This window comes from Artibeus jamaicensis, unplaced genomic scaffold (genome assembly GCF_021234435.1).
Source record: "Artibeus jamaicensis isolate MK-2021 breed Jamaican fruit bat unplaced genomic scaffold, CSHL_Jam_final contig_391, whole genome shotgun sequence".
Taxonomy (NCBI): domain Eukaryota; kingdom Metazoa; phylum Chordata; class Mammalia; order Chiroptera; family Phyllostomidae; genus Artibeus; species Artibeus jamaicensis.
Window position 1 is genome coordinate 32436533 of NW_026521814.1, and position 14015 is coordinate 32450547.

The window sequence follows — 14015 nt, forward strand, 5'->3', positions numbered from 1 at the left end:
TATAATGCGCAAATTCCATTTGTGTGGGTTTTACCCTCACGATTTAAAGCACTTCCCAAAGGCTTCACCTCCTAATACATTTAATGGTTAGGTTTTCAACATGAGTTTTGGGAGAACAGAAACATTCAGAGCATAGTTGTAGTCGTCAGGAATACTCTTTTATAGTTTGGTCTCTTATTTTATGCCCTCTGCCTGAACCCTTTTATTCATTCCTTTAACTTAACAGCCATTTGTTATGATGATTCCTACGTCTTTACTTTCTGACTCAATATGATTTAAGGTGAAAAATTAAAAAAAAACCATATTTCCAACTAGTTTCTAGACATTTTCCATTTACACATCCCACAAGTATTTCAATGACAGTATATATAAATATTGACCTTATCCTCACTTTTCTTTTTCCTGTTTCATCAGTGGCATCATCATCTACCCTATTTTCCAAGTTTCCACAACACTCCCTGCCCCTGTAAATCCAAGCCCTGCTGATTCTGTACCCAAACCTATAAAATATTTCTCCTCTCTATTTACTTTGCCACCACAGAAGTTGAAAACTTCCATATTCTCTCACTTGGAGTGTGAATGATCTACTAAGTGAGCACACACAGGAGACAATGCAGACTTAGTGTACGAAGCATTTCAAGACTGGCCATGGCCCGCATCTCCAGCTGCTTCTCAGTCACCATTCCCTGCTCTGCACACCAGCGATACTGCTTTTGGATCTGTCTTCAGTGTGCTCTCATACCTTTGAACGTGTTCCCTGGTTAAACATCTTTCCACCTCACTCTCCCCTGTCCTTCCACACTGCCCTTGATGTCACTTCTCTTTCAACTCCTTTCTTGTCTGTCTGCAAGACTCAAGTTCTTGTGAAACCTTTGATTCTCCTTTTTCCAAGTATCCCCACCCCCAAGACCCATTTCATTTGTTTTATCATTCCTTTCTGTTCTCATTAAAAAATAGTGCCTGCCTCGTATTTAAGCACACATTATTATTTATTTAAATATCAGCCTTACCAGTAGACTATGATTCCTTAGAAGTCAGAGAATATTTTTGTGAGATTTGGGTACAAACTTCAGCCTGGAGCTGGCTGTAGTGAGCTCACAGTATACGTTACATTGGTCTCAGCATTTGCTGTTTGTTCCATCAGTGTGCTTTCTAGGACTGATGATGGACAGTTTTTCTGACTTCTGTTTCTCCTCAGCCTCTGCTTCCCCACACTGGAATGGGACGGATATGCACACTGGATGAACCTGTCTCCTTGGCAACCATGGTTGAGCGAATCAAAAAGCACCTAAAACTGTCTCATATTCGCCTTGCTCTTGGGGTAGGGAGGACCTTAGGTAAATGTCTCTTATTTGTCCAGTATACATACTGTTCATGTTAGGCAAAAGCTGGAACTCTTGGCTATTAATGTAAGTGAACGAAAGCCTGTTAGCAGTCACAAGAATGACTGACTGGTTTGTTATCAATCAGGGTAATCTAGGTCGTGCTGTGGTAAACATCTCATTGGCTTTGACAATATTTATATTTCCATTACACTCTGTTCATCTCAAATCAATAGGGGAAATATGCCCATTGTAGGCTGGTTACTGTTGCAGAGGGAAAGTTTTAAAGAATCTTAAACAATCATTCTAGCCTAGAAATGAATTTATGTATGGGGGCGACTTTCCCTGCAAATCCCCCCATGTGCCACAGATGAGAATAATCATGACTGAGACATGATGTGATCTGTTTGGGGAGGAGAAGTGGCCATTTTCCCAGAGGAAAAAGGCTGTGGGCAGTGGCCAGTTTTTCAGGGGAAAAAGGCGTTGAGCTCCCTCCTCCAGGGGCTTTTATTGGGTTGTAATACACAAGAATACAGGGCGGCAAGGATCAAACAGTAGATAACATTTCAAAGAAATCTGAGGGCTTCAGAGTCTGTGAGGAACAGAGTTTTAGTGTTTCCTGCTCAAACCCTTAACATATGAATGAAAGCACTCTTAGCAGAGCAGATTTCACAGGTTTATCAGGAAGTCTTTGTGATGTCAGATTGTTCCCCAGGACATGCTCTAGCAAGGCAAGGAGCTGCACCTCTCCCCATCAGGTATTCAGGCTTAAGGGGATTAGAGCCAGGAAGCGCTTCTCCCAGAGAACATGGGGACTTGGGCTATGTCAAAGCTGGGAGGCAAGAGTCTATTGCTCTTTGTTGCAGCCCCCCGAGTCCTTCTATGAAGGCCTCCCAGGTGATCGAGTCTGGCTTAGGTTGCCCCCTGCTGTGAGGGGGTCTTACCCATCATTGACTTCCAACTTAGCTTTGGGGGCAGAGAGAGGAAACTGAGGCAGTGTTTGCTACCAGAGACAAGCTTTGTCTCCTGCAGCTCACAGACCCAAAGGTCACCCCTCACCCTTAGCCACAGGGGTTGAGTTACAATTCCTAGAACCAGGCAGAGCGGTCTGCAACACTTATGTTTAACTCATAGTTCAGAGTTAGTCACATTGCCCATTCTAACCCAAGTTGGGCATGAAGTACCATCCTACCATGTGCCAGGAAATTATGACATATCCAATTGCCATGTGAATCTCGGCATTTTACAATACTGGTGATATTTTATACTGCAGTGCTACTAAGTGAATTGACTCACTGCAGTTCCTGAGTGTTGTAGACACTTCCTTGTCTTTTGGCTTTTCCCATTATTTGGGGGAACAGAAGGAGTGAATAGGACATTTGTTGGACCCCTGCAATTTGCCTAGTACTGTACTGAGTGTCTGAAGTATGTGAGCTCCTGCTGCAAAGGAGACCAGAGGTTGTGAATTCTGAGTGTCTTGGGTTCAAATTTATCTGTCCTGTTTGCTGCATGACTTTGACAAGTTATTTAACCCCTTTGTGTCTTGGTAGCCATGTCTGTAAAAACTAGTAATAATGAAAACCTAATTCAGTAAGGTAGATGTACCTAGTCGAAGTGACAGGGCACAGTGACTGGTATACATTGAGTGCAGCAAATGCTAACTATTAGCCCTGTGGTACGTATTAGTGTTTCCACTGCACCAGTAAGAACAGTGAGGTTCAGAGAGTTAAGTAACTTACCGCAAGTCCATAGTTGGATCAAATAACAAACGAGTTAATTCCCAAAGAAAGTAGTTGGCAGAGGTGGTATTTGACTTCTGATCCAACTTCAAAGCCCCTCCTTTGAAATAGCACTATTGCAATCTAGGATGACCACTAATGAAGTGTCCACCCGGGAAACCTAAGTGCTAAATACTTGTTACATTTTGCTTGAAAGTTTCTGCTATTTTACTCTTTTGAGGATGCTCTTTTTAAAGTAAATACAGTATTTAAAAATGTGTCAAACCCATTTTAAGCGTTCCTCTAACTAGTTCCTCTGCTTCCTCACCTGAGAACTGACATAGTACATGCCTACTTCTCCCTGTTGCCTGGGGACCCAGGTGAGGTTACTTTACCTAGTACTGTGCCAGTGAGGTCTGGTGCTGTCCTGTTCAGCGGTGCCTTACATGGGCTTGTGCAGCCATGTACATCCAAGGGGGGGATAATAACCTTGCCCTGGGTTAGCTACGCAATACCAAAGAATAATCTGTTAGCCTATATGAACACATGTTTTGTTGCTTTTTAAAATTCAGTGAGCAAAATTCATATACTGGTGATGAGACCAGGAGTGAAATCTGCATTAGGATTCTTGGTGCAAATTCTAACATTAAAATGAAGGCGAACTGTAAAGTACTGGTCTCTTGTTTCCTTTATCTTGGAGCATCCCAAGTCAAAGTTGTGGCTCTGTGTGCTGGTTCCGGGAGCAGTGTTCTGCAGGGGGCAGAAGCCGACCTTTACCTCACAGGTAGGACAGCCTTGGGGTCTTTTATCTACATTTTTGCATATCCTTTCCCAACCTTGGTTTCTTCCTTCCTTCCTTCCTTCCTTCCTTCCTTCCTTCCTTCCTTCCTTCCTTCCTTCCTTCCTCCCTCCCTCCCTCCCTCCCTTCCTTCCTTCCTTCCTTCCTTCCTTTCTTCCTTTCTTTCTCTCTTTCTCTCTCTCTCTCTCTTTCTTTCTCTCTTTCTCTCTCTCTCTTCTTTCTTTCTCTCTCTCTTTCTTTCTTTCTTTCCCTTCCTTCCCTCCCTTCCTTCCCTCCCTTCCTTCCCTCCCTTCCTTCCCTCCCTTCCCTTCCCTCCCTTCCTTCCCTCCCCTCCCTTCCCTTCCCTCCCTTCCCTTCCCTCCCTTCCCTTCCTTCCTTCCTTTTCTTTTCTAGATTTCATTTATTGACTTTTAGAGAGGGGAAGAGAGAGAGAGAGAGGTAGAGAAACATCAATGTGTGGTTGCATCTCACGCGCCCCCCACTGGGGACCCGGCCCGCAATCCAGGCACATGTCCTGACTGGGAATCAAACCCACAATCCTTTGGTTCCTAGGCTGGCACTCAGTCCACTGACTCACACCAGCCATGGCCCAACCTTGGTTTCTTTTTACAAGTGAATAAATAGCAAATTTTAGGACAGCACCTGGCATATAGATGGATCTAATAAATGCTTTTTGAACCTGAACTAAATAGGAACTATACCAAAATTGGAGACATACCGTATTCTTTGTGGCGGGGGAAAAATCATTTAACAGTTTATTAGAATATTTTTAAATACTGGTGTTTAGCATTTATTTGTTTGTTTATTTATTTTTAGTATATTTTCTTGATTATGCCATTACAGTTGTCCCATTCCCCCCTTCATTCCCCTCCATCCTGCACACCCCCTCCCCCGCCATTCCCCCCCTTTAGTTCGTGTCCATGTGTCACAAGTTCTTAGCTTCTACATTCCCCATACTATTCTTGCCCTCCCCCCTATCTATTTTCTACCTACCATCGACACTACTTATTCTCTGTACCTTCTCCTCCCTTCTCCTTCTCCCACTCCCCTGTTGCTAACCCTCCATGTGATCTTCATTTCTATGGTTCTGCTCCTGATCTAGCTATCCTCTTAGTTTGCTTTTATTTTAGGTGTGGTTGTTAATAACTGTGAGTTTGCAGTCCTTTCACTGTTCATCTTTTTTATCTTCTTTTTCTTAGGTAAGTCCCTTTAACATTTCATATAATAAGGGGTTGGTGATGATGAACTCCTTGAATTTGATCTTATCTGAGAAGCACTTTATCTGTCCTTCCATTCTAAATGAAAGCTTTGCTGGATAGAGCAATCTTGGATGTAGGTCTTTGGATTTCATGACTTGGAATACTTCTTTCCAGCCCCTTCTTGCTTGTAAGGTCTCTTTGAAAATTGAGAAATCAGCTGACAGTCTGATGGGAACTCCTTTGTAGGTGACTGTCCCCTTATGTCTTGCTGCTTCTAGGATTCTCTCCTTCATTTTAATCTTGGCTAATGTAATGATGATGTGCCTTGGTGTGTTCCTTCTTGGGTCCAACTTCTTTGGGACTCTCTGAGCTTCCTATATTTCCTGGAAGTCTATTTCCTTTGCCAGATTGGGAAGTTCTCCATTATTATTTGTTCAAAAAAGTTTTCCACTTGTGGCTGTTCCTCTTCCCCTTCTGGTACCCCTATAATTCGGATGTTTGGAATGTTTGAAGATGTCCTGGAGGTTCCCAAGCCTCTACTCATTGTTTTGAATTCTTGTTTCTACATTCTTTTCTGTTTGGTCATTTTTTTCTTCCTTCTGGTCCGCTCCCTTGATTTGAGTTCCAGTTTCCTTCCCATCACTATTGGTTTCCTGTGCATTTCCCTTCATTTCAATTAGTTTAGCCTTCATTTGTTCCTCTAATTTGTGACTAAAATCAACCAGTTCTGTGAGCATCCTGATAACCAGTGTTTTGAACTGTGCATTTGTTGGTCACTTAGAATTATCAGCTCTGGGGCTTTGATCTGTTCTTGAGCCATAATGTTTTGGTCTGTTCGTGCCTGTTATGTATGAGGGGCGGAGCCTTAGGTGTTCACCAGGGCGGGGCAACCTAGTTTCTGGATTGTGATGCTGTATGTGGGGGCAGGGTCAGAGAGGGGCAGTGGCGTTTGTTCTGCTCTCTCTTGGATTTTGGTCCCCTCTGCTGCTTCCCACAAGCAAACCTAGTCCCCCTGGTGCTGGCTCCTGGGTGTATGGGCCTGTGCACCTTCCAGGACCCTGTCTCTCCAACAAGTTTTCCTATAAGCCTGGGAGCCTATCCCGGCACCTAGACCCCAGAAGTTTTTCCAATTGGTGCTTTCAGGTTCTAACTCCCGCTGGATTGTGCAGTCTGTCTCACTGCTCACTCCTTTGCCTATTTTATCTGCGTGCAAATGTGTGACCACGGTCAGCCAGCCACCTTGCACCCCCACTGGGTCTGCCTATTGTCACCCCACACCTGCAATCCACCAACTGCCACCTGTACTCCTGGGTCAGTCAGGCTGCTTTTGCCTGCCTGACCCCGCTCCACCAGCCGCTGACTCCACCCCTCTTACTGGTCTGGCTGAATGGTTTGTTGTTGTTGGACTTCTGTACAGTTCAATTTTCTGTGTTTTGGTTGCATTTTTATTACAAAAACTGTGTTGTCTTTAAACTTGGTTGTGTGAGGAGGCACAGTGTTTCCACCTACACCTCCATCTTGGCCAGAAGTCCTTGTTTAGCATTTATTTAACCCATCTTCATTGTAAACATGATTTCTCTCAGATTTCATGTTACTTTCTATGCCTGAGGTAGAAAATGGTGCCTCTTACTCATCCCCAAATCAGTCATCAGTTCCTATGAGTTCTAGCTCCAGAATTTTTATAGGACCTTTCCTGTTATCTCTCTCCAGGCATCATCTCCTATTTGAAGAACACCATCAAATTTCTAATCTTAATCTTCCACACACTCCCCCAAATTTAACTTTTTTCTTCTTTTTTTAAATTATATTTTATTGATTATGCTATTTCAGTTATCCCAATATTTCTCTATTTGCCCCCCTCTACCCAGTACCCCCACTGCCTCAGGCAGTCCCCACACCATTGTTCATGTCCATGGGTCATGCGTATAAGTTATTTGGCTATTCCATTTCCTATACTGTACTTTACATTCCCATGGTTATTCTGCAAACTACCAATTTGTACTTCTTAATCCCCTCACCTCTTCACCCATTCCCTTACATCCCCCTCCTATCAGGCAATCTTTTCCTTAAAAACGTCCCTTTAACATTTCATATATTAATGGTTTGGTGATGATGAACTTCTTTAGTTTTTCCTTGTCTGGAAAGCTCTTTATCTGCCCTTTGATTCTGAATGATAGCTTTATTGGGTAGAGCAGTCTTGGTAGGTCCCTGCTTTTCATGACTGATTATTTCTTGCCAGTCCCTTCTAGTCTGCAAAGTTTCTTTTGAGAAATCAACCGACAGTATTATAGGAATTCCTGTCAGTAGATAACTGCTTTTTTCATGCTTCCTTTAAGATTCTCTTTATCTTTAAGCTTTGGCATTTTAATTATGACATGTCTTAAAGTGGGCCTCTTTGTATCTCTCATAATTGGGATTCTCTGTACTTTCTGAACTTGCATGTCTATTTCCCTCATCAAATTAGGGAAGTTTTCTTTCATTATTTTTTCAAATAGATTTTCAGTTTCTGGCTTTTTTTCTTTTTGGCACTCTGATGATGTGAATGTTGGCTGCTTACACTATCCTTGTTTTTGTAAATTCTTTTTTCTTTGTATTGTTCTTAGTGGCTGTTTTTTGCTTCCTTATGTTCCAAACCACTGATTTGATTCTCAGCTTCATCTACTCTACTATTATGTCCCTATAAATTGTTCTTTGTTTCAGTTAGTGTATCCTTTGTTTCTGACAGGATATTTTTTATGCTACTGAGATCCTCACTAAGTTCCTTGAGCATCCTTGAAGCTAGTGTTTTGAACTCTGCATCTAGTAGCTTGCTTATTTCCAATTTGTTTAGTTCTTTTTCTAGAATTTTGTTCTGTTCTGTTCTTTCATTTCAGCCATGTTTCTTTGTCTCCTCATTTTGGCAGCCTACTGTGTTTGTTTCTGTGTAAATACTAAGTAGAGCTGCTATGTCTCCCAGGGTCGGTAGAATGTCCTAATATAGTAGGTATCCAGTGGTATAGCCTCCTCTATTAGGGTATTCAAGGTGTGCATACCATGTGGGCTGTGTACACCCTCCTCTTGTAGTTGAGCATTGAATGATGTTGGCATGTCCAAGGTCAGTCACCACCTGTGTTGTGTCCAGGGTCACACAGCATAAGCTACAAAGCAATTTGCAGGAGCTGCTACTGGTATTGGGCTTGGAGGTGCCCAGGCAAGGCCAAGGTATGAACCATGGCTGGCTGCTTCTACTGGTGGGCTTGGGGCAACTTAACAAGAGGCATAGGGGCTTGCTGAAGCCAGATGCTGCTTGTTTGAGATAATTAAGGAAAATCTGAAGCATGGGTGAAGACAAACCATTTATGTGGAAAGGCCACTGGAAGCAGCTTGGGTGAGTCCAAAAGTTGGGTGGGGCAGTGCCTGAGGGAATCACCAGAGTGGGACAAGTAGTGTGAGCCAGGTTGATGGTCTCTTACATGTTGCCCACCAGCCAGCTCTGTGAGTTTGTGGTGGGAGGCTCAGAGAAGGAACCGTGGCCTCTGCTAGCACTTCTGTCTGGGAGAAAGCTGCCCTCCCAGCTCTTGCCCTGATGCCAGACAATTCATTTCCTCCCTGTATGTCTCAGGTGTTTTTCAATCTGCTTCCACAGTGCCGAAGCTCAGAGAGTTATTCCGAGTAAATCTGTGCATGGGCCCTTTAAAAGGAACTGCCAGGGAGTCCATAGTATACGTCTTCCACAGCCTCAATCCCCACTGTTTTTTGCTGCCAGAAGTTACGGCGACTTCACTTCCTGGCACTGGATCCTTGGCCTAGGCAGCCTGGTGTTGGGCTGGGACCCTTCGCTCTTTAAATATCCCTTCCTATTTTTATCTGCCACATGTGTGTATGGGACCAACCTGTTCCATGTCTCCACTCTCCGACCAGTCACAGTGTAGTTTCTTTTCTTTTCTAACTCTGTAGTTGTAGGAGTTCCATTCAGCTCAATTTCTGATGGTTCTAAATGGTGGTGGTTCTATAGTTTAGTTGTAAGTTTGATGTGGTTATGTGAGGAAAGGAACCATGTTTACCTGTGCCAACATCTTGACCAGAAATCTCCACAATTAACTTTCAAAAGTACACATTTGATGGTGTATAATATTCTGACTAAAAAACCTTCGGTGATTTCCATCATCTGTCCTCATAAAGCCTGAACATTTCATCTTCTTTCATGCAGCCTTCCCTTATGCCATTTCTCTCTTGCTAAAATACCTTTTCTTGCCCCTTTCTTTTTACTTCTAGAGATAAGCTCAAAGAAACCTAGAAGCTTTTTCTGCCACTCTCCGACTCCTGTCCCTGATAGTCATGCCTTCCTCTCCAATTGCTGTCACTTTGTCCTTAACCTCCTATTGCATTTCTGTTGGATAGTACTGTTTGGCTCCCCATCTGCACACTGACTTGTAACATGGTTCACCATTCCTCCCAAGGTTTTGGAGGCAAAAACCCAATTTTTACAGTTTTTGATGGTAAAAATTTTGGTGCTCACAGCGCATAAAGGAGTCTTCTGGAAATTATCCCTAGGATTTTCTTGAAGTATTTGTTATTTAATATTACATAGGAAAGAAACTTTTTGAAGCCCCATTTTATTTAGCAGGTCATCTATTTTATTGTGGAAACAATTTGAATGGATGTTCTTACAGGTCTAGTTCTGGCAGTATTAGATACTGTTGGATATGCAAGTTTGGATACTGGTCTTACATCTGCGAGGAGAAAGAATTTAGAATTCTCAGGATGGTCTTTTTTAAATTGGAGGACATGTAAGAAACCATACATAACTTTCTACATTTATATGTGAAGTTTTGCTGTATTACATTTGCTTCACACAGAATGAAAACTTAATTTTTCTGCTGTTATGATTCAGCATTCCACTGACTCTTGTGTCTGATGTTTAAGTATTTGCTGTTTCCTTTGCTGGCAGGTGAGATGTCCCATCATGACATTTTAGATGCAGCTTCCCAAGGAATAAATGTTATCCTCTGTGAACACAGCAACACTGAACGAGGCTTTCTTTCTGATCTTCAGGATATGCTAAGTGCTCATTTGAAGAACAAGATTAATATTATCCTGTCAGAAATAGACAGGGATCCTCTTCAGGTGGTATAATGCATACAGGAACAGAGTGACAGTCAACAAATCATTTTGCTCCTAATTCAAATGCACAACACGAATCAATAGTTTGTATCCTTCTGGAAGAACATTTTAGAATATATATTGTCATATCTGGTTTGTTATTCTTCACCAAATGTTCTGTTGTTTTTAGGGTAAAAATTGTAATGTAACTGTCATTAAAATACAAATATTCATTATGAAGAACAAAATAAAGGATTTGCTCATATACTGATATGCCAGGGATTTGGAGAAAGCAGCCCAGGAGTTCCAGGTAGATGGAGACAGGGGTAGAAATGCTTCACTTCCTTGTACAACCAAAAGAACAACAACAACAACAAATTTAAAAACAAACACAACCAGTACTGCCATATACCCACATTTCATGGAAGTCCAACAACTAAGGAGTTAAAGAAACATTCAGTCATACTGGTAGAAGGGGCAGAGATGGGCAACTGGGGTGGAGAGGAGGCACAGCCAAGGAAGTGGCTGGTGGACGAGTTGGTCCCACTTTCATGGGCTGATAAACTGGGAAGAACCAGTTTATCTGTCTGCGGGAAGCAAGACAGACCGCAGAACCCAGGGTTTCAGCATGGGAAACTAAAGACTCAAAACCTCTGGATGTAGTGGCAGTGGGAAAAATTCTCAGGATCACAGGAGAGTCGATGGGAGAGGCCCATAGGATCCTAGAACACATACAAACCTACCCATCTGCTAATCAGCATCTGAAATGCCACAGTCCATCTGTGTGAAGTGAGGGAAGTGAAGGAAAGTAGGGCTAGAGCAGAGCCAGCAAGCGGCATTGACCCTTCCTTCCGTGCAGCAAAGGGTTGCCCCATGCTGTTGAATACCTAAGGCTCTGCCCATTACAACATAATAGGTGTGCCAAGACCAAGAAATATGACCCAAATGAAAGAACAGATCAAGACTCCAGAAAAAGAACTAAGCAACAAGGAGATAGCCAACCTATTTGATGCACAGTTCAAAACACTGCTAATCAGGATACTCACAGGAATTATTTTCAGTCACAAAATAAAGGCTATACAAAGTGAAATAAAGGACAATACACAGAGAACCAAAAGTGAAAGGAAATGGACTGAAACCAAAGATTTGAAACAAAATGAAACATCCAACCAGAACAGAATGAAGAAATAAGAATTCAAAAAAACGAGAGGCTGAGAAAGCCCTCGGACAACTTTAAACGCTCCAACATCTGAATTATAGGGGTGCCAGAAGAATAAGAGGAAGAGCAAGCAATTGAAGACTAACAAATAATGAAGGAAAACTTCTCCAACCTGACAAAGGACATAAACTTCCAGGAAGCCCAGAGTCCCAAAGAAATTGGACCCAAGCAGGAACACACCAAGACACATCATAATTAAGTTACCCAAGATTAAAGATAAGGAGAGAATCTTAGCAAGAAAAAAGACCATTACCTAGAAAGGAGTTCCCGTAAGGCTGTCAGCTGATTTCTCAAAAGAAACCTTACAGGCAAGAAGGGGCTGGAAGGAAGGATTTGAAGTCATGAAAGGGAAGGACCTACATCCAAGATTGCTCTATCCAGCAAAGCTATCACTTAGATTAGAAGGGCAGATAAAGTGCTTCCCAGATAATGTCAAGTTAAAGGAGTTTATCATCACCAAGCCCTTATTATATGAAATGTTAAAGGGACTTATCTAAGAAAAAGATGATCAAAAAGTAAACAGTAAAATGACAACAAACACAACTATCAACAACTGAACCTAAAAAACAATAAAAACTAGGCAAACTACAACAGGAACAAAATCACAGAAATAGAGAATACATAAGAGGATTATCAGTGGGGAAGGGAAGGGGGAGGATGGGTGGAAAAGGTGCAGGGAATAAGAATCATAATAGGTAGGTACAAAATAGGGAGGTTAAGAATAGTATAGGAAATGGAGAAGCCAAAGAACATATATAATAAACCCAATGGACATGAACTAAGTGGTTGAGGGAAATACGGGACAGTGGTGGAGTGCAGGGAGGAGGGGGATAAAGGGGAGAAAAATTGGGGGGGAATGAAACTCTAGTCAAGGATGACTAAAATCTGTTAACATTCTTGGGAAGTTCAAGTAATCCTCTTCTTAGCTTAATTATAGTAATGGGATGTGTCATTTTAGGCCCCTCTCCCTGTAGTTAGTTAAAATATACTTAAAAGATTTGGAATTGTGACATTCATTTGTAGGTAGTAACCTCTAGGAGGTGATATGGTTTGTATGTGTTTTCTTATTGTTAGATTAGTAACCTTCCCTTGAAATTTCAGAATCTGAGATCAGGATGTTTGTTTTTTTTACTTAATATACGCAATCATTTATATAACTTGTTTTAGTATTTTTGGGGGGGTAACTGATCTGTAGTTAGTAATATATAAGGATGATTGGCTCCTGAGTATTATTACTGATTATTTATACAATATTAATTTTGTGCCAAACACTCTACTAGATGCTTTATAAACATTTTCAATTCTTTATAAGCAGGGATACAGGTATTCCCATTTTTCGGGACTAACCAACAAACAGGTGGTCATCTCACCTCCCAGAATACAGAAAACATTCTGAACAGTGCTGCTGGCTCCATATTTGAATTAGCTGGGGAAAAATATAACTTCTAGAAGTGTTCTTTGTTTTTTTTGGGGGGGGCAATACGTATTGTTCATTTACTGTAAGTAGAATTCCCATTTTACAAACAAACATTTGTGGGAAGAGGTTCAAGGTTTCAGAATGTCTTTGGTGTGTATTTCTTGATATGAGAGGGGTAGAATTCCCCTGCTGGCCATCAAATGACATGCATTCTACTCCAGAATTAAATACTTACAAAACAAAGTATATATGAAGACACAGTACGTACAGGATAAGCCCCTAGTAACAATACATACCCTCCAATCTTATCAGACTACATTGTGCTTACTGTACTAAGTCCTGCCTCTCCCCCTCCCCCCCCCTTTTGTCATTGGAATCATATAAGCTCCTACTCAAATACTGCCATTTCAGGGAACAAAGTTTCATTTCGCCACTAAAAGAGTCTTCCCTGACTGTACTACTCTACAGTAATCTAGGCTCTGCCCTTTTTTCACATTTATCAAGCATTTGGTTTTAATCTTTGTGCTGCCTAGTACTGTTAATTAGCTTTTCAAAAAATTTTGACCAATCTTCCAATTAGATTGTAACCTCCTTAGTCAGATTCCTATATTGTTTTTCCTGTATTCCTCATGCACCTATGTAGTCGGTGCTCTACACGTCCTGTACTATCCTGAACACACCCGATCTCATCTGAAAAGCAACATGGTCAATCCGAATGTGACACATGTACATTTAGTGTTCCTTACACTCTTCTAGTCTATATTCTCTGTATAAACATGGAGTTTCTGCTAGCCCAATAAATTTGTTTTTGGTATCAGAATTTGTCAGCTGACTCTGTCCCAGCCACAGGACTGCAGTTGTTCATTTTATGGGAACTCAATTTCAGTATAAAACAATTTGAATCATCCTCATTTTTCTCAGAAAGTTCATCCATGATGCTCTTCCTTTTGCAAGTTCCTTTTCATCGAGTTTGCTCAGGTCCTTCTCAGGATCGATGATTGTTTTACCAAACTGTGCCCCAAGTAACCTCATAAAAAACTCAATAATGTGCCCTGGCTGGTGTAGCTCAGTGGATTGAGAGCGGGCCTGTGAACCAGAGGATCATGGTTCGATTCCTAGTCAGGGCACATGCCTGGGTTGCAGGCCAGGTCCCCAGTGGGGCCACATGAGAGGCAACCACACATTGATGTTTCCCTCTCCTTCCTTTCCCCTCTGTCTAAATAAATTTTTTTTAAAAACTCAATAATGTAGCTTAGTGG

The 14015-nt window shown here is 41.8% G+C and overlaps 1 protein-coding gene across 5 annotated transcripts in view; it reads left to right on the top strand.

The window, feature by feature from the left end:
• Nucleotides 1-13570, top strand: part of NIF3L1 (NGG1 interacting factor 3 like 1) — a 35155-nt gene extending 21585 nt beyond the window's left edge. For 4 of the 5 annotated variants that reach the window (XM_037167550.2, XM_037167551.2, XM_037167549.2 and 1 more), the window contains 3 exons: nt 1199-1337; nt 3741-3824; nt 9969-13570. In XM_037167550.2, coding sequence (XP_037023445.2) covers nt 1199-1337; nt 3741-3824; nt 9969-10153 — 408 coding nt within the window. In that variant the 3' untranslated portion in view covers nt 10154-13570. The remainder of the gene's footprint in view (nt 1-1198; nt 1338-3740; nt 3825-9968) is intronic. The other variant, XM_053665054.1, reaches the window with a different exon arrangement.
• The last annotated feature ends 445 nt before the right edge of the window (nt 13571-14015 follow it).